Below are 21843 nucleotides of genomic sequence, written 5' to 3'. Positions count from 1 at the left end.
TTTGTAATTTAGAAAATGCTGGAAAATCTCAACAGGTCTGGCAGCATCTGTAAAGAGAGAAAAGAGCTGATGTTTCAAGTCTAACTGATCTTTGTCAAAGCTGGTCACTGAGGAAGGAAATATGGCTGTGGAAGTGAATCTTAGTAAATACCTTGTCTAACACTGAGAGAGAAATGGAAAGCAGTGAAGGTGAACAGGGGGAGAGAGATAAACGAAAATCCTGTCAGAGAGAAGAGCAGTACTTCTTCAAGGTAGGCATTCCTGGAAGAGAGGTGGCAGTGGGTTAAACACTGGATAAAAGCAAATTACTGCGGATGCTGGAATCTGAAACCAAAAGAGAAAATTTGACAAAAGGTCAGTTAGACTCGAAATGTCAGCTCTTTTCTCTCCTTACAGACGCTGCCAGACCTGCTGAGATTTTCCAGCATTTTCTGTTTTGGTTTCAGATTCCAGCATCTGCAGTAATTTGCTTTTATATTTTGTAATTTACTTTGGTAATTCTTGTGAAATGTGCTGATGAGTACAAAACAAAAATCTGGGACAAAATGTGTCTTTTTTTTAGCAATAATCAAGGTCTTTACTATCTGATGGCAATTTGTGAAAACAAAATACAACTTATATTAATAATAGATCCAATCCTGTAATTTAAAGGAATCCTGGACAATCAGCACATTCTCTGTTTTGGGCGGTCTAACATAAATTTGGATCATTATTTAAATTCAGAATTAACCAAAGGCCAATGAAATAGAGCATCAAAAAAATTGCTCTTTCTTGGCACAATGAAGAAATAATTTTTAACTTCTCTTTTTGAGAGCTTTATAGTGAAAATTGCTGGGTTCAGGCTTTATTCAGGTCTGTCCTGAACTGACACCTGTGTCCTTTTATAGGTAGGGCTGCCTGTTCTGGTTTCTGAAAGTACCATCACATCAGCTCACAATCCTGTGTCCACAGTCCAGCCATTGCTCATATATCTCCCCATGCTTCACCTTCCCACATTGATCAAACAAACAACCCATCAGTGGTCCGATTGAGTAAATCATGACTCCCAGTTCAACCACTTTCTTCTCAGCCCTGTCTAGTAAAAGAATGTTTGCAAAGAAAACTTTAAAAATGTACCATTCTTTTAATGCCTGATAATTTTTTTTCTCCTAAAGAAGAGTTCAGGGAAGATTCATGTTTAATTTCTGTAGTCTCTAGCACTATGCCCTATTTTTTATGTTTGTTAAACTTGCTCAGTAAAAGGTACTTACTTCCCAAAACATGCAGGAGCTTTTAAACATGGCAAGTGCCAATATATGATGAGGATTGGCATACTGCAGCTATTCTGTTGTTGTTAGATTCAATTTAGTACTAACTAGACCAATCTAAAATTGCTTCCAAAAGAAAATAATATCAAATTGACTGACTAATAGAAAGTAGGATATGCACAACTGATTCCAAACTCTTATGCAACCTCTGTAACCAATATAGCATACTTCAAATCCCTAATACATTTCTCTTCATTTTATTAGTTTCCAACACAAACATGAAGTTCATGATTTGGAGCTTTAATATTGCAATTTTTGATTGCATTTTGTATTTTGACAGATCTTTATTTTTTGCAATACTGTAACTCTTAAGGAGTGAGGAAGTCTTGTAGCCTAGTGGTTAATGCTTCTGCCTTTGAGCATCTAGCTTCAAGTGCCACTCCAGGACTTGATGGTCAAGAATGTGCATTTGTAACATGGCCGATAAATTCAGGTTCAACTTGTAAATCCTCCCAGCACACAGCCAGGTCATGTGGTTATAGAGAAAGCAAGAGAGATTCCTGGTCAGCTATATGATGGAAAGAAAATCACAATCTCTACCATCACTATCCAGAATCGCAGTTGGTGATAAGCATATAACAGTTGTCAAAGTAACTTGGACTCTTTGGCGGGCAGGTGGCGAACAGATTGGAGGGCAAGGGATTCAATTCCTGTTCCAGTGGGGGTGGATTTGGAATCTGCCTCCTTACCAAATCCAAAGTGGTGAGGGCTGTGGCAATATGGGTTGGACCTCCATTTGCAGTGAGAAGTGAATTAGAAAGAGGCAGACTGATATGGAAAATCTTGGAACTGCAAGTTTAAGACAGGGGGAGGGCATGCTATGAAAGAAATGGTTTTTGGATTGCACGAAACAGTAACCATATAATTCAAACAGCAGTTCTGCTCCAGGGTCATCACAATATGAGCCTGGAAATATGGTTGGTGTGTTCATGTATTTAGAATAAATGGGTTTAATGCCTCTGCAAATAGTGGATGGAGAAATTTGAGACAAATACATTAAGCATTATATAATTGTGATGCTTAACTACAATTTCCAGATCATAGAGTCATTATGGCACAGAATGAAACCATTTCGCCCATCTTGCTGATGATAGTATCTTTTTCATTTAACAAACATAGGGCTAAAGAAATCCAGCTTTCAGAGCATTGTTTAATTTAATGTTGGAAATTAAGTTGAGGAACACTAAACAAACTTCACAAATAAAACAACAAGCTAGATCTAAAATGTCTCCATATGTTGCCCGTGATGAATATTTTGTCACCTCACTTTGTCTCAATGAAATTGAAGCATGAGTAGGCCATTTAGCTGCTTGAGTTTGATCTGCCCTGAACAAGGTCAGTGCTGATCTCATTATGGCCTTAATTCCATTTTCTTGCTTGCTCCTCAACTCAAAAAACTGCTTTATGCCTTTGCTTGAACTTCGAGCCTTTGGCATTGGCTCCTTTATATCATGGATACAGACCAACATATGATATTTGTGTGTACAATGCAGAAGGTAACTGAAAACTATGATGCTTTCTCCATCTATGCCCAAGGATGTTTAACACCACCAGTAGAAACCATTCATTTGGGATTCTTTCCAGGACATTAAGATTTGCATTTTTTTTTTGAAAGAGAAGTGTAATTTTTTGCTGAGTAAAACAATAATGTCATTACCGGGAAATAGAAGGTTTGACTAGTCACTCAATGACAGCATCAAGTATAGTCAGGTGCAGTTTGATACCAGTCAGATCTAGTCTGCATCAACAGACTGCTCATCTCAAAGAGAAAAAGGACAAGCTGCCATATCATTCTGAGTTTTCCATTTCCCCCATGAGCTATCATTTTTAGTCTGTCTGAATATCTAAATATCTTTTAAAGGCTGTAACTGTACCTGCATCCCTCACTTCCTCTGAAAGTTCATTCAACATTCAAGCCATTCTCTGTGTTAAAAAAAATTCCCTCTCATGTCTTTTTAAAATCTTTCTCCTCTCACCTTAAAAATATACACTTTAGTCATGAAATCCCCCACCTTAGGGAATAGACACCTGTTGTTCACGTTATCTATACCCCTCCATGATTTTATAAACTACTATTAAGTCACCTCTCAACCTCCTACACTTCAGTCAAAACAGTCCAAGTCTCTCCTTATAGCTCAAATCCTCCATTCCCAGCAACATCCTGGTAAATCTCTTCTGAATCTTCAGTGCAGAAACATTGTTTTGTTTTGCTTGTATTGTCCAATGTCTATAAGGAATGCAGCTGAGACTGTTCAGACCTCTTCCAGACAGAACATTACAATTAGCAGAAAGAATTTCCATCAATTAAAACTGAATTCCAGGTTCACATAATCTTTAAGGTGCTTTTTAAAGTAGGTGAGTGCTGCTAGACTATAGAGGAGAAAGTCAAAAACTCCAGATCCCCTTTCTATGCTACTTTCTCCCCACCCCCACCCTCCTCTAGCTTATCTCTCCACGCTTCAGGCTCACTGCCTTTATTCCTGATGAAGGGCTTTTGCCCGAAACGTCGATTTTGCTGCTCCTTGGATGCTGCCTGAACTGCTGTGCTCTTCCAGCACCACTGATCCCCTCTCCAGATTGTTGAGTGACATGCATGCCTGCAGATACATGTTTTAGTGTAACCTGCTGACAGAAAACTAGAAACGAAGTAAGAAAACATTGTTTGGTGAACCATCAAAGTCAGCTTTCACAGTCATGACCTTGCTCAATCTTTCTTTGTATTCCAGGAACTGATAAGCAATGAAGCAAGGGCAATGATTCAGGACAAGAAGAAGATGTCAATGAATGAATGGCTGCGTGAAATTCAGAACTGGATGCAAAAGTTACGATTTCTTGCAGATGAGGTACAGTGCAGTCAAGAATAGAAAGGAATATTTCACTGTAATTAAACATTAGTTTGTCAATCTGGTAAAGGAATCTAAAGATGAGGCAGCAACTTTCTCTGTGTTAACATTCATATTGTTTGATTTTTGCCTAATCACTTCAAGAACCATCTCTATTTATCTATGAGTGTGTTTCAAGAAGGCCATAACACAATACTGGATAGAATTGTGGACACGTGGGGTCCAGTCACAGAGCTTCAATGCAGACCAGTTAGATATATATATATATAATATATATATATATATATATATATAAAATTGCCATAGAAAGCGGGCAGCATAGAAAGAGCTGATTCGGCCCATCATGCTGATGCTAGATCTTTGAAAGAGTTTGTTCAATTAGTCCCATTCTCCATTCCCTCACCCACCTGTCCTTTCTTAATAGTCCTGTATTTTTCCCCACTTAATTTCATTTTATTCATTCACGGCATTAAGGCAGGTTAGGCCAACATTTATTGCCCATCCCTAACTGAGTCAACTACATCACTGTGCATCTGGAATCACATGTAGGCCACATGAGGTAAGGATGGCAGTTTCCTTCCCTGAGGGACAGTAGTGAACCAGGTGGACTTTTCCAACAATTGGCAATGGATTCACAGTTATTATTAGACTCTAAATTCCCAATTTTTATTGAATTGTAATTCTACCGTCTGCCATGACAGGATTTGAATTCGGGTTCCCAGAACTTTACCTGTGTATCTGGATTAATAGTCCAGTGATAATATTACAAGTCTGTTCCCGGAGATACTTTCCTCTTAATATCTGTTATTTGTTTGAACAATGTGCACTGTATTTAATTTTATAGCACAGCTTTTAAAGTATTGGGTTACCAGTTGAATGGCAACACAGTGATGCATCAGTATTTTAATACAGTGTTGGAGTTATGTAGGCACATCTGGCAAATTCAGGAGAGTCCTTTAATTCTTGTCTACCACCTTTAACTTACCACTAATAAGGTTCTTAATGAGGCATGCTGGCTCAGTGGTTAGCATTGCTACCTCACAGTGCCAGGGACCCAGGTTCGAATCTACCCTTGGGTGACTGTGTGGCGTTTGCATGTTCTCCCCATGTCTGTGTGGATTTCCTTGGGAGCTTTGATTTCCTGAAGAAGGGCTCATGCCCTGATTCTCCTGCTCCTTGGATGCTACCTGACCTGCTGCACTTTTCCAACAACACATTTTCAGCTTTGATTTCTGTCCAGAGTTCAAAGATGTGCAGGTTAGGTGGATTTGCCATGGAAAATGCAGGGTTACAGGGACGGGGTGGGTCTGGATAGGATGCATTGTTGAGGGTCAGTGCGAACCTAATGGGCCAAATGGGCTGCTTACAGACTGGAGGGATTATATGAGTCTAATGGGCTGGCTGCATTGCGAGGGCAGACAATCCTCCCTGCTCCTAACCTATATTGGCTAAAATACAAATCCACGAGGAACAGGGTTGGGAAACTGGCAGGTTGGTCACTACTGGTATTTTTGGGCTCCACTTGCTTCCATTTGGCAGGACCCAAAAAGCTTACTGTTCACATCTGTGATCACTCATCACCTCCTGAACTCTATCGTCTGTTCTGAAGAAAGCTCCCAGAACTGAAATGTTAACTCTGTTTCCCTCTCTAAAGGTGTTGCCTGAAGGGCTAGACTTTTCTGTTTTAATTTCAGATCTCCAGAACTTGTAATATTTTGACTTTTCAGTTAAAAACAAAAGGCTTAGTTAATTTCTCTCTTTCTATATTTTCAGCCACAACATACTATTCCAGATGTGTCCATTTGGATGCTCAGCGGCAACAAGAGAATTGCATATGCGCGGATTCAAGCAAAGGACATCCTGTATTCTAAGAAAAACGATGAGAAGGGGAAAAACTGTGGGATGATCCAGTCTCTATTTCTTAAAGTATTCATTTGTTTTGATATAGAAATGTTTCAACTTGCATTGCATCTTAAAAGAGAAAGAAAACATAGCCAAATTACTCCTTTGCATTTTCTTGGGCTGTGCATTGTTCCAGGGGAAAGTGAGCTCTGCAGATGCTGGAGATCAGAGCTGAAAATGTGTTGCTGGAAAAGCGCAGCAGGTCAGGCAGCATCCAAGGAGCAGGAGAATCGATGTTTCGGGCATGAGCCCTTCTTCAGGAATGAGGAGAGTGTGCCAAGCAGGCTAAGATAAAAGGTAGGGAGGAGGGACTTGGGGGAGGGGAGATGGAAATGCGATAGGTGGAAGGAGGTGGAGGAAGAGCGCATCATCTTCCGCCTAGGAACCCACCAACCACAAGGGATGAACTCAGTGGAGGAAGAGCGCCTCATCTTCCACCTAGGAACCCTCCAACCACAAGGGATGAACTCAGATGGAGGAAGAGCGCCTCATCTTCCGCCTAAGAACCCTCCAACCACAAGGGATGAACTCAGATCAAGGGATCCTTCCCTATCCGCCACAAATTCATCTGTACCTCCGCACACATCATTTACTCCATCCACTGCACCCGATGTTGCCTCCTCTATATTGGAGAGACAGGCCGCCTACTTGCTGAACTTTTCAGAGAACACCTCTGGGACACCCGGACCAACCAACACAACCACCCCGTGGCTCAACACTTCAACTCCCCCTCCCACTCCACCAAGGACATGCAAGTCCTTGGACTCCTCCATCGCCAGACCATAGCAACATGACGGCTGGAAGAAGAGCGCCTCATCTTCCGCCTAGGAACCCTCCAACCATAAGAGATGAACTCACATTTCTCCAGTTTCCTCATTTCCCCTCCCCCCGCCTTGTCTCAGTCCCAACCCTCGAACTTAGCACCTCCTTCCTAACCTGCAATCTTCTTCCTGACCTCTCCGCCCCCACCCCCACTCCGGCCTATCACCCTCACCTTAACCTCCTTCCACCTATTGCATTTCTAACACCCCTCCCCCAAGTCCCTCCTCCCTACCTTTTATCTTAGCCTGCTTGGCACACTCTCCTCATTCCTGAAGAAGGGCTCATGCCCGAAACATCGATTCTCCTGCTCCTTGGATGCTGCCTGATCTGCTGCGCTTTTCCAGCAACACATTTTCAGCTCTGTGCATTGCTCTGTTCCACAGGATAGACAGATGGGTATTTTGACTCCAAGTCTCAGGCATTTTGCTAAGGCCCGTTGACGTATGATGATCCTTGTGTGTGAGCTGGTATGCCTGATCATCTGCTTGCCCCCTGAGTGTGGGAGGGCGCCTGACATTCTCTTAGAGAACAGTTCAGCAGCCCAGGCTAGGCCTGCAAGTATAGAAACCCTTATGGATGCTTCTCCACCACAACCACAACTCCCCTTAAATAGCCTCACCTTTATTGCCTCACTCACACTTCTGAATTCCCTTACCTTCCCTGATTTCCATCAAACCGCCCTTACTGTCCCATTCCCCAAAACATAGAACTTATAACATTACAGCGCAGTACTTCTGCCCTCAATGTTGCACTGACCTGTGGAACCAATCTGAAGCCCATCTAACCTACACTATTCCATTCTCGTCCTTGTGCCTATCAAATGGCCATTTAAATGCCCTTAAAGTTGGCGAATCTACCACTGTTGCAGACAGTGCGTTTCATGCCCGTACTACTCTCTGAGTAAAGAAACTACCTCTGACATCTGTCCTATATCTATCAACCCTCAATTTAAAGCTATGTCTTCTTGTGCTAATCATCGCCATTCGAGGAAAAAGGCTCTCACTGTCCAACCTACCTAACCCTCTGATTAGCTTATATGTCTCAATTAAGTTGCCTCTCAACCTTCTTCTCTCTAATGAAAACAGCCTCAATTCCCTCAGCTTTTCCTTGTAAGACCTTCCCTCCATACCAGGCAACATCTTAGTGAATCTCCTCTGAACCCTTTTCAAAGTTTCCACATCCTTCCTATAAGACAGTGACCAGAACTGTACGCAATACTCCAAAGAACAAAGAACAAAGAGCAGTGAACATTACAGCACGGGAACAGGCCCTTCAGCCCTCCAAGCCTGCGCTGATCCAGATCCTTGATCTAAATCATCTATTTTCTAAGGATCTGTATCCCTCTGCTCCCTGCCCATTCATGCATCTGTCCAGATACATCTTAAATGACGCTATCGTTCCTGCCCCTACCACCTCCACTGGCATCCCAGGCACCCCCACTCCCTGTGTAAAGAACTTTCCAAGCATATCCCCCCTTAACTTTTCCCCTCTCACTTTGAACTCATGACCCTTAGTAATTGCGTCCTTTACTCTGGGAAAAAGTTTCTTGCTATCCACCCTGTCTACATCTCTCCTGATTTTGTAAGCCTCAATCAGATCCCCCCTCAACCGACTTCTTTCCAACGAAAATAATCCTAATCTATTCAACCTCTCCTCATAGCTAGCACCCTCCATACCAGGAAACATCCTGGTGAACCTCCTCCGCACCCTCTCCAAAGCATCCACATCCTTTTGATCGTATGGTGACCAGAACTGTACACAAATGTGGCCAAATCAAAATCTTATATAATTGTAACATGTCCTGCCAACTCTTGTACTCAATACCCCCTCCAGTGAAGGAAAGCATGCCGTATGCCTCTTGATCACTTTATTGATCTGCATTACCACCATTAGGGAACAATGGACTTGAGCACCCAGATCTCTCTGTAGATCAATTTTCCCCAGGACTTTTCCATTAACTGTATCATTTGCTCTGGAACTGCATCTTCCAAAATGCATCATCTCACATTTGTCCAGATTGACCTCCAACTGCCATTTCTCTGCCCAACTTTCCACTCTATCTATATTCTGCTGTATTCTCTGATAGTCTCCTTCACTATCTGCTATTCCCACTAGTCTTACTTCACCATCTGCAAATTTGCTAATGAGGCAACTAACACTTTCCTCCAAATTATTTATGTATATCACAAACAACAGTGGTCCCAGCACGGATCACTGTGGAACACCACTGGTCACAGGTCTCCATTTTGAGAAGCTCCCTCCCACTACTACTCTCTGTCTCCTGTTTCCCAACCTGTTCTCTATCTATCTAGCTAGAACACCCTGGACTCCATGCAACTTCACCTTCTTCATCAGCTTACCATGGAGAACCTCAACAAATGTCTTCCTAAAGTGGCTGTACCAGGGTTTTGTACGGGTACAACATTATCTCATCGTTCTGAAACTCAATCCCTCTACCAATAAAAGCTAACACACCATATGCCTCTCTCAACCCTTTCACCCTCTTTATCCCCTCTCTTTCCCCAAATACTCTCACGGTGTCCATTAAATAAACAACTCACCAGCTCATGTGGATGTATTTTATCTCATAGGTCTGTCAAAATGAACAAACAACTTGAATAGCTGTTTAATAAACCACTATTCTGTTCAGAAGCTCCAAAGTGTCAAAACAAATAAACTCACTTTTTCTTCCTCAGCTAGGAAAACAAACCCTGCTGAGCAGAATCCATTTGAGCTTTCAAAGATCACTAAAAACTCTGCAAAAGCTATGAAACAGGTGGCCAAGCTGTTCTTTGAATATTTAGTGCAAGCTCAAGCATATTTCAAAGCTTTCAAACAGGCAAATGTAGGAATTTCTTTTGATATATAAAGGGCAAAAGAGAGAGAAAGGTGGACATTGGACCGCTGGATAATGATGCGGGAGAGATATTAGTGGGGAGCAAAGAAATGGCTGAGGCACTGAATAATCACTTTGCATCAGTTTCCACATCTGGCAGAGATTTCCCTGCACATCCAAACATCTCATCTATTGTGTCCGCTGCTCTCAATGTGGTCTCCTCTACGCTGGGGAGACAGGACACCAAGTCGCAGAACATTTCAGACAACATCTCTGGGGCATATGCACCTAACAACCCCAGCACCCTGTGGCCAACCACTTCAACTCCCTCTCCCACTCCACCAAGGACATGCAAGTCCTGGGCTTCTTCTACTGCCAGATCCAAGCCACCCGACGCCTGGAAGAAGAATGACCCATCTTCCGCCTAGGGACCCTCCAACCACATGGCATCAATGTTGATTTCACCAGTTTCCTTATCTCCTCTCTCCCCACCTTATCCCAGATCCAACCCTCCAAATTGGCATCACCTACTTGAACTTCTCCCACCGATACATCTTATTGTCAAAGGTGATGTGTCGGTGTGTGTATGGGATGAAGGAGGAGTGGATCAGGGGGCCTTGAGGAAATGGTCCTTGTGGAAGGCTGACGAGGTAGGGGAAGGGAATATGTGTCTGGTGGTGGCATCCCGCTGGAGGTGACAGAAATGGCAGCTAATGATCCTCTGGATGTGAATGCTGATGGGATGGTAAGTGAGGACAAGGGGGGACCCTAGTGCTGTTGTGGGAGGGAAGAGGGGGGGGTGAGGGTAAACTGTGGAAGCTGGGTTGGATCCAGCTGAGGGCCATGTCAACCATAGTGCTGGGAATTCCTCAGTTGAGAAAGAAGGTAGACATTTCGGAGGCCCCCCTGTTGAAGTTGGGATAATCAGAACAGATGTGACAGAGATGCAGGAACTGTGAGAATGCAATGGAGTCTTACGGGAAGCAGGGTGTGGGAATGCATAGTCAAGGTAACTGCGGGAATCAATAAGTTTGCAGTGGAAAAGGAAACTTGTTTGTTTAATCTGAGGCTGAATTCAAACATTAACCCTAAGTATATCAATGCTATTTTGTACCTACTTCCCCCACTTAACTCTGAAGTTATTCAGTTCTGTGAATGTTCTATTTTGATTAGAAGTAGTTGAATGGCTGTTATTTGTGCTTCTTGCAATGTCATTTTTTGACATGTGTATCTTTTCAGTTGCCAGGAAATCGTGTTATAGGATGGCCTGTGCAAGCAAAAGTGGATATTAACCTATGGTTAGGTCCAACCAGACACATGGATGCTATTCTGGAAAATCTGCCCAATGAATTTGATCCAGAAATGCCATCAAAAAGTAATGCTGCATATGAGATTTCCCCACCCCTCAGTATTATTTATAAAGGTAGGTATAACGGATCTTAATTCCAATTCATAACTAATTCTGTATTTAATCTTTTCTATATTAAGGGTGAGATTTTTCCACAAGTAGAGTGCAGCCAGTTATTCCCGATGACATCAAAAGACAAGGAAGGAAGTTTCAGACTCTAAAATTGTGGAATTCAATATTGAGTCCTGAGGCTGCATTGAGCATGTCTTTTCTTCCATGTCTTTTACACCATGTCATGAGCTTTTTCAGCATAGCCAAACCATTTTCTCCCACTCATAGCCCCAGTTATCATGTATCTAGCATCTTTTCCCTGGTTACCAACAACAATCCCTTTATCCTCCTTTTCTCTCTGTTCAGGCTCTGTCTGCACCTATCCATACTCTCTTTCTCCCCTCCACCTCATGCTATTAGTGTAAATACACCTTTTCTATGTTGCTATCACTTCCAAAGCAGAATCAGTGGTCTTAAAAGGTTAATTCTGTTTTATCTCCAAAGATGCTGCCAGACCTGTTGAGTTTCCCCAGCAATTTGTTTTTGTTTGTTTCAGATCGCCAGCATCCAGAGGTCTTTGTTTTATATACAGAGCTTTATTTATACAGCAAATGTGGGCAGATGTATTTTAAGGTATTTTAAATTGTTACCAAAGCAAATTAATGCAACCGTAACATATTAGTCATAGAGTCTTACAGCATAGAAACAGACCCTTTAGTCCGACTAGTCCATGCTGACCATGTTCCCACACTAACCTAGTTCCCACTTGCCTGTTTTTGGTCTGTATCCCTCCAAGCCTTTTCTACTCACGTACTTATCTAAATGAATTTTATCCGTTGTAACTATACCTGCATCCACCACTTCCACACATGAACCAAACTCTGCGGAAAAGAGTTGCCCCCATGTCCTTCATAAAACTTTCTCCTCTCACTGTAAAAATATGCTTCCTAATTTTGAGCCCCCCACCCTGGAGAAAAGACCCTTAATATTCACCTTATCTATGTTTCTCATGATTTTATAAATCTCTATAAAGGTCACCCCACAACCTCCTATGCTCCAGTAAAGAAAGGTCCCAGCCTATCCAACCTATTTTTATAATCAAACCCTCCATTTTTTAATGAATTCACAGGTGACAATGGAAGCATTGAGGAGACGCCAACATATTGATATTTTCACTGAAGTGTAGTGATCCATGTGAAGGTTGTAGGAACATAAGTTCAAATCCCATCATGGTGGCTGGTGGAATTTAAATTCTGTTAGTAAAATCTGATGTATGCAACTACTCTCAGTAATGGTGACTGTGACAAATATCTTTGACTTTTTTTGTAAAAAGACATTCTTACCCAGTCTGGCCGACATGTAACTCCAGACCCACAGCAATTTAATTGACACTTATTGTTTTTTTGAACATGCATTAAACATCATGCTGCTCAAGGGAAGTTAAGGATGGGCAACAAATCCTGGCCTTGCTACCAACCATGAAAGGATAACAACAAAAAAAATGTGTCAAACATAATTTTGTCTGGTTTCTGTTCTTAATATCCTGGTAAATCTTTTCTGAACCTTCTCCAGATTAACAATATCCTTCCTAGAGCACAGTGACCAGAATTGCACACAGTACTCTGGAAAAGATATCATCAACATCCTGTACAACCTCAACATTCTTAGCCACCCTGTCTACCTGTGACAAAAATTTCAAAGAATTACGTATCTGAACCTGTAGATTTCTCTGTTCTACAACATCACTGAGGGTCCTAATATTATTGTATGTTATTGCTCTTGTTTGTTTTGCCAAAGTGCAGTACTTCGCATTTTCCAAATTAAAGTTGCTTGGAAAATATTAACTACTTATGAAAATCTAGCAGACAGCATCTTTCACATAGTCTGCATTTGAAAAGGTTTATGACTCTAGCTCCTGCACACGAAAGAGGAGATGATTACATTAGGTTTAGGCTGTGATTTCATTTCTTTGAACAGTGATGATAAGTACTGCTAACAGTGGATTATTACTGAACCAAGTGTTATATTTCTAATCAATGTCTCTGCATCTTTAACATCTTGTGTTTTGAACTTTTTTGTATTGAACAGATCATCACATGTTTCAGCTAAGATGCCATATGTACCAAGCAAGAGGTCTTCTGGCTGCTGATAATACTGGTCTTTCAGATCCTTTTGCTAAAGTGACCTTCATTTCACATTGTCAGACTACTAAGGTAAATAATGAAACATTAACATGATGGGAGGAACTGCAACAATTACAGTCATAAATGAAGCTTTCTGATGATCATACTATGCATTTCATTTAGTCCCCTCAGTTTTCCAACATTCTTTTGAGTTGGCAGCCATATGTAATGTTTTAGGTCAGTCAACTGTTCATACAAACATTTGAATAGCAAAATATGAGCTAGCTTTCTATTTAGCATTAGTGGTAACATTGTATGTATAAGAAAGTGCACACAAATTATTCACTGTAATATGGTCTTGAGAAACTTAATTATTACTATTCATACACTTTTTCATGATATTAGTATTTTATTTTTGACAAGTCTTTTCTGTGATTTTTCAATAGTGCTTAAGTATTCTCCTATTAATATAATGGTAGTGTTCTTTTACAGTCATAGAGTCAGAGATGTACAGCATGGAAATAGACCCTTCAGTCCAACTCGTCCGTGGCAACCAGATATCCCAATCCAATTTAGTCCCACCTGCCAGCACACTGCCCATATCCCTCCAAACCCTTCCTATTCATATACCCATCCAAATGCCTCTTAAATGTTGCAATTGTACCAGCCTCCACCACTTCCTTTGGCAGCTCATTCCATACATGTACCACCCACTGCATGAAAAAGTTGCCCCGTAGGTCTTTTATATCTTTCCCCTCTCACCCTAAGCCTATGCCCTCTAGTTCTGGACTCCCCGATCTCAGGGAAAAAAACTTTACCTATTTACCCTATCCATGCCCCTCATAATTTTGTAAACCTCTATAAGGTGACCCCTCAGCCTCTGATGCTCCAGGGAAAACAGCCCCAGCCTGTTCAGCCTCTCCCTATAGCTCAAATCCTCCAACCCTGGCAACATCCTTGTAAATCATTTTTGTTCTTGGGATTTTCTTATTACATCAAAAGTAGGAGCAAGAGTAAGCCATTCAATCCTTGGAGCAAGAGCAGATCGTTCAATCCTTTGAGCCTGCTATGCAATTTAAAGTGATTATGGCTAATCACCCAACTCAGCATACTGTTCCCACTTTATCCCCAAACTCCCCAAACCCATTTAGCCCGAAGAACTACATGTAACTCCCTGAAAATCTTCAATGATTTGGTCTCAGCTGCCTCTGTGCCAGAAAATTCCATAGCCTCAATATTCTTTTCATCTCAATCCTAACTTGCCTATCCCATATCATTAGACTGTAACCCCTGTTTCTGGACTCCATGTCATTGGGAACATCCTTCCTGTATTTATCCTGTCCTATCCTGTCCTGTTATAATTTTATAGAAAGATTATGAAACTCCTCCCGCACCTCAATTCATCAAAATTCCAGTGAGTACAGTCCTAATCAATGCAGTTTGTCTTCACATGCCTGCCCCGCATTCCAGGAATCAGTCTATCAAACATTTTTTGTACTCCCTACATAGCCAGAACATCCTTCCTCAGATAAGGAGACCATAGCTGCAAATAGTATTCTTATGTGGTCTCACCAAGACCCTGTACAATTGTGACAATTCATCCCTCCTCTTGTACTCAAATCCTCTCACTGTGAAGGTCAATATATCATTTCTCTTTTTCACTGCCTGCTGTATCTTTATGCTTACTTTCAGTGACTGATGTACAAGTCAACCTTAATCACATTGCAACTCACCCTTTCCCAAATTGTCACTATTCAGATAATAATCTGCCTCTTTGTTTTATTTTGCATCACATTTATGCTGCATTTGCAATGCATTTGCCCACTCAACTTGTCCAAACTGTATTGAAAATCTTTGCATTCTCCACACAGTTCACCTTCCCACCCAGCTATGTATCATCTACAAACTTGGAGATATGACATTTAATTCCCTCATCTCAATCATTAACATATATTGTGACTAACTGGGTTCCAAGCACTGGTCTTTGCAGAACCCCATGAGTCACAGCCCATCGCTTGGTCAAAGGCCTCTTTATTCCAATTCTTTATTTCCTGTCTGCCAACTGTGCCAGTACATTACTCCCAATCCCATGCACTTTAATTTTACTTGCTAATGACCAATGCAGACCTTTATTAAAGACTTCTGAAACTCCAAGTAAACCTCACCCACTGGCTCCATGATCATCTTCAAATAACTCCAGTAGATTTGTCAAGCCTGATTTCTCTTTTGTCATTGTCTTCCATGTGGTCTGTAACTAAATCTTTTATAATGGACTCTAGCTTTTTTGATGCTTTTAATATGAGTAACTCAAAAATATGCTTGAAATGCAACACGATGTCTCAGGTTGAGTCTGCATATCACTTGCTTTTCTTCCCTTGTTTTTGATTCTTTCACTTGTTTGTGCCCAAATTCATCTGCAATTGTTTGATCCAAATATACCTTCTTCCATATTTTGCCCAACTTTGTTCTGTAATTTTTATGCTCACTTTTCCTATGCCACTGTTCTTCCTAATTTGGTATCCTCTGCAAATAGAACCATTTGCATAAATTTTGTGAATCTAGGCCATCTATATAAATCAGAAACAATTGTAGTCCCAACGATGAGTACAAAGGCAACTCCCTCAATATCCTTCTTCCCTCTCCAGTCATTTCTTTTAATTGCTGCTTATTCTTTCTTATCTATGTTGCCCATTCCTCAGGCTTACCCTGAATTGTGATACTATGTTCTCTTGAGTTGTCACTCCTAAAGTTATTCAGGAGGTTGGTCAAGCAGAATGTTCTCCCTTCTCAATCCATATTGATTGTAGTTTATTGACACTCAATCAATCCTTGAGAAATAATTTGCCTTGAGCCCATTTAGGAGCTCTATCTTGTCATGGGATTATTTTGAGTGGCTTTGACAAAGAAACATTCAGGCTAAGGGACTAATTCCTTCTCCAGGGTACTCAAGTGATAGATTTCCTCTTCCCCTTTTTTTGCCACAAATATTCATTAAATCTGCATCCCACTGTTACATGCTGTGAGGTTTTTGTACGCCATAAGCGCAACTGCAATAATAAAAGTTACCTTTTCCCTACTTCAGCATTATCCCAAGTGGGTTTGTTATTGTCTGGGGAGTACCTTGCTTTTGTACATGACACCTCCATTAGTAAATCCATACACTTCTTTTTAACACCTTCTCAACTTGAACTGCCAGCTTTAAATATTTGTGTTCATACATTTCCCAAGTTTCTCAGACCCAGAACCCTCTTTTAAAGAGGGTTTATTTTATTGGAGAGGTAACGGCCTTGTGGTATTATTCCTGAACTGTAAATCCAGAGTCCCAGGTAATGTTCTGGTGACCACAGCAGGTGGTGGAATTTGAATTTGATAAAAATTAAGAGTCTGATGATCATTGTTGATTGGTGAAAAAACCCATCTGGTTCACTAATGTCCTTTAGAGAAGGAAACTGCCATTCTTGCCTGGTCTGGACTGCATGTGACTCCAGACCCACAGCAGTATGGTTGACTCTTAACTGCTGTCTGGGCAATAAATACTAGCCTAGAAAACAATCCTGTGAATAAATCTTTTAAAAAACCACCTATCTTCTGTCTGACCAAATGAATCACTTAAATGAGATTTCATCTTGTATTGGTCTTTTTTCACCAGCCGGTGTATGTCCTGTAGGCTGGAGAAGGTTTGCACTCTGATGGCTGGCCTGAGGCAAGGAGGAAGCTTGGTCAAATTGCATGGCTCTGAAAATATAAAATTTGTCCTGATCTTTCATTTTCAAGTGTAACTTAGGAAAATTTATTTAAAGGATGGAAATTGTCCTGAAGACCAAACATTTATCAAGATGATGAAGATGAAAACCTAATCACACTTCTTTTGTTTTTGGTTCTAAACAGGTTATTACTCAGACTTTGTCTCCAACATGGAACCAGATGCTCCTGTTCAATAACATCCACCTATACGGTGAAGCAATGGAAATCAGCGAGTCTCCCCCACTTGTGGTGATTGAGGTTTATGATGAAGATACAGTTGTGAGTATAAAGTATTCATCTTTAATGGGAAAACATTCTTTATAAAGAAAGTTACTAGCTTTGCATCTTTATTATTCGCTGGTCCACTTTATTTCTTGAACACAAATGTCGTCTCAATTCTAGATAATTTTCTGATGTGCATTCAAGCTGCCAGTTCCCTTCTAGCTGCTGAGAGGTGCCAGATAGTAGCTAATGTGATCTGTCCCACTGCCTTCCTCTTTCTTTTCCACAGAACAGTAACATCAATTGATACTGTTTGTTTGTGAGAGCTTGCTGGGTGCATGTTGACTGGTACCTTTCCTGAAGTTAACAGGGACTAATTTTCAAAATTATTTAATTGGTTGAAAATGGCTTTGGGAATTCTGAGGTAATGAAAAACTTTAAATAGAATCTAAAGGCAGAATCATCTGGGTCCAAAGGCAAGTAAAGAACTTCAGTGCAATGGTGACATAACAGATTCCTGCTCATTCCTGTCACTAGCCAAATTACATTCTGAGTGGGAAGGCTCAACTCCATCCTTCCTGCCCCACTGCCAAGTAATACCCTCAAATAGATTGTTAATAACCATGTAACAGCCTCACCCTACTGATATGATTCCAGTTCCAGGCAGGACGAGACAGTTGCAGCTTACCTGACCAGTAAACAGGTCAGGGTAGGTTATCAGTTTGGGGTGGGGGTGAGGGGTGTTGAGTGTCCCTCATTCTATGGATATGGCTGCTAAGAGTCAACAGTCTGCCTTTGCTTCCAAATGCCAAAAGCCCTGTCTCTGCAATCCCCAAGAAGTAAGACTCACTCCCAAACATCCGGAATTGATCTTCTACCTTGGCAGTCTAGGGCATGTTGTATCAGCAGAAGCCATGGCCTCGTCTGTTCTGGAGCTGTTATACTAATTAGTTGGCAGCTCTTGGTGACTGAGACTCCCTTGTTCTTTATATGAATTGAAACCCTACTGGCCACTAATTGCTGCATGATCCGGCAGACTTTCACATTCTGAGACACTGTGACATTGTTTTCTCCAAAAATAGGAGGATATTGCCCAGAGATTCATCAAAGAGGAGGAGGAGACCATTTGGCCCATTAGGTCCACCCTCTAATGTAATCCACTCAGTCCAATTCCCCGTTCTTCTCCTGTATACCTACAAGTTCCTTTGGCTCAATCCAATTTTATTGCTCCTGCTTCCACCCCTCTCATAGACAGTGCATTCCAGGTCATTGACCCTCAGTCAGTAAATATGTTCTTCCTCACATAATCACCCTCACCTCACCTTTTTCTCTTACCCCAAGATTTAAATCTGAAGTCCCCGGTCCTTTTACCATCAGTTTGTCATAACAGTTTATATTTATCTATCTCACCTAAACCTATCTTAATTGTTTCACTTCTATTAAGTCTCCCTTGTTTCATCGAGATCAACTGTAACTTCCCTAACTTAATCTTGTAACCAATGCCTGGACCCATTGTCTCACCTGCACCCTGCCAGTGCTTGTCATCATTGGTGATTGAAATACTGAAATTTAGTTGGTGTGAGTGCATGCTCTCCACTTGACACAGATCACCAGGTTTCAAACATACTTCATTGTCCTACTGTCCATCTTTATTTATTACTGACTTCTAATTGTGATGCTTAATAATGATCAAGCAAACATCACAGTTCTACAAATGGCAAGCATCAATGATTCATTGCAAGTATCTGCAAGTATCCAAGTGTTGGTTTGTAAGCCATGCATCTACCTAATGAAATGAACCAACAAAACCTCTCGACACGTCATTATTCTGCCATTCTCATATTCCAATTGCTTAATCTGAACTATCAACTGCTTTTCTCCACTAGCATCCCACATCCACTACCCTCAACACCCCCCCCCAAACTGTAGCATAATGTTGTCCCCTCCACACTTCACTTCACCTCTGATGAAGAGTCATCTAGACTTGAAACACTAGCTTGCTCTCTCTCCATGGATGCTATCTGACCTACTATGATCTCCAGCATTTGTTCTTTTCAGTACAGATTCTAGCATCAGCAGTAATTTGCTCCAATAAAACATCTAGTTTGTATTATAAATTTAATTCATGATTTCACTGAACAGCAGAAAAGCTGGTTATCCACTGCTATCATTTTGCTTTGAAGTATGAGGGTTTGAATGGGTTAATCCAGAGCTTTGCCGAGTGAGGGTCAGGACCCCAAGTGGGACAGGAAGATGAAGTTTTCAGACTGAAAATTCTGAGGCAGCAATGGATGAATTCCCTCCCCTTGCTCAAGGGTATTCTCCTTCCCGTCCCACAGCTCACTGAGTGGGAAAGTGTTCGGGAAGTATTGGCTTAATGCCTGTGTTACTGAACAACTTGACAAATTGATAAGAGGATTCAAGATCAGGTTACGATAATTTATTTCATGCTTACGCAGGGAGAGCCTGCTTTATCACCATGATGAGTAAAATGCACTCTGATGGATTTGCAGATAAATCGAATCTTCATAGAAAACGTTATAACATTCACATTAAAATTCCCACACTCCTTTGTCCAGCTGTCTTACATTAACTGCTGCTTTTCTTGCTGTCTTTTACAGGAATTGTCTGTATTTTACCCAGGTGTAGCTTCTACTCTATTAACCTTGACAGCCAACATGACTCATTTGTTATCCATTCTTTGTACATTTGTGGTTCTCACTGACTTTGCTATCTTTGCTATTACTGACAATATAAATAACTTAACTCCTTCACCTAGAGTGTTATGATGATGTTTGCAGTAACATTGTATGAGAAAGAGGCATTGTATGATTTGAAGAGTGTTAAGATGTATTACTGTGACATTGCATACAGTCCTCAAATATGCAATAAAGCAGTTTCTGTTAACATACAGAAGAAGCTGTAATCTCAAGCAGCATCAATCTATGGGGGAATTAGTCTCCATCCCAACTCTTGTATCCTGTTAGGCTAACACTGTTAGCTGAAAGTGTTGTTCTAGCAAGCTAATTTGAAAAGATGGATCTTCTTTCATGCTACCTTTATTTCAGGGTAAAGCAGAGTACATTGGCAGCACTATGGCTGTTCCTGTTGTGAGGCTGGCTGGACAAGATTATGTGCCCCCTGAACTTCAATATCACCCCATGTACTGTGGCAGTGTACCTGCTGGTGAGCTCCTTGTAGCCTTTGAACTTTTGCAGGTAAGAATGTTTTGGGATCAAGTTTAAATCAACCTAATAAACTCCTGAAACATGAATTATTGATGATAGTTTGATCTTGTAAGAGCCTAAGGAGCTAATAAAATGGATGCCTATAAAGACAGTTAGGAGGGTGTATTGGGGAGGGAATTCATTCACATAGCACTGCTATATGCGGGGGGAGGGGTTGGGGAGGCCTTAGCTGCTATTTATATGGCTTGCTTAATTCATATTGATTGAATTTAGCCTCCAGAGGTAAAAGAGTATACTTGATTGCTTATTGAAGTTAATCTTCATGATCACACACATTTTAAAATAGCCCTTGTGCAATATCTTTCATGAAAAACTGGGAAAGTTAAGAGCCAAAGGGTTAGTTTGTTTGGAAGTGAATTGCCACTGACAATGTATCAAAACTGTGCTCACATCCAGCAGAGCACGTTTACATTGTGGTAGCCTGGCTCTTCAGTGAGAACTTCCAGCAGTCCGACCCTCGTGGTGGAGAATGGGCTTCTTTTTTAGATTACTTACAGTGTGGAAACAGGCCCTTCGGCCCAACAGGTCCACACCGACCTGCCGAAGCGCAACCCACCCAGACCCATTCCCCTACATTTACCCCTTCACCTAACACTATGGGCAATTTAGCATAGCCATTTCACCTAACCTGCACATTTTTGGACTGTGGGAGGAAACCAGAGCACCCGGAGAAAACCCACGCAGGCACGGGGAGAATGTGCAAACTCCACAGACTTGTATTGTTGTGACTGCTGGAAGGTTAGGACAGCTATTCTGGGTCAGCAAAACAAGTTAGACTAACACAGTTTTCTAGAAAATTATTCAGTCAACTATTTGGGATGTGGTGTCTTGTCTACCTTATTTTCCCAATTCCAATATAAGCTCAGGAGACACCTGAGCCTGATGGCAAACCAGAGGAAGATCTAGTCTGTAGTATCAGACTGGTTTGCTAAATGAATATCTGACTCTAACAATTCAGCACTCAATCCTGTTGATGAAAACTAAACCGCTGATCTTGAGTCTCTTCCACGAGAAGAATTTATCCTCAAAATACCACATGATTGGTTCTTTTGTGGCAATTTGAAATTTACCTAAGCCAGTTAAAAACAAATCTTTATCAATATTGTGCACAAACTATAGAATTTGATTTGAAAATTTAAATTCACAGCAGAATGTGTGCATATATGAAATAGAAAAAGTAGACTATTTGGCTCAAGTCTGCTGCACCACTTAATAAGGTCGTGGTTGATCTGTTTGTGTTTTGAGTTCTGCATTCCCATGTACTCCATCAAGAACCTGTTAGTCTTGTCTTATAAAAATCTCTCCACCTCTGTCTTAAAAATATTCAATAATCCTGCCTCTGCTGCCTTCTGAGAAACAAAGTAAATATTTAATGTTCACCATTGTTAAGATTAGTA

At 41.1% G+C, this 21843-nt stretch overlaps 1 protein-coding gene across 1 annotated transcript in view; it reads left to right on the top strand.

Annotated features, from left to right (window-relative positions):
* The window catches only part of fer1l6 (fer-1 like family member 6), a 113554-nt gene that overhangs the window by 23058 nt on the left and 68653 nt on the right, over window positions 1–21843 (top strand). The window contains exons 9-14 of the mRNA XM_060824018.1: window positions 4034–4150; window positions 5924–6076; window positions 10950–11133; window positions 13198–13322; window positions 17121–17255; window positions 20267–20416. Of these exons, the coding sequence (XP_060680001.1) occupies window positions 4034–4150; window positions 5924–6076; window positions 10950–11133; window positions 13198–13322; window positions 17121–17255; window positions 20267–20416 (864 nt within the window). The remainder of the gene's footprint in view (window positions 1–4033; window positions 4151–5923; window positions 6077–10949; window positions 11134–13197; window positions 13323–17120; window positions 17256–20266; window positions 20417–21843) is intronic.

This window comes from Hemiscyllium ocellatum, chromosome 4 (genome assembly GCF_020745735.1).
Source record: "Hemiscyllium ocellatum isolate sHemOce1 chromosome 4, sHemOce1.pat.X.cur, whole genome shotgun sequence".
Lineage (NCBI taxonomy): Eukaryota > Metazoa > Chordata > Chondrichthyes > Orectolobiformes > Hemiscylliidae > Hemiscyllium > Hemiscyllium ocellatum.
This window is presented reverse-complemented; position numbering and strand designations above follow the sequence as displayed.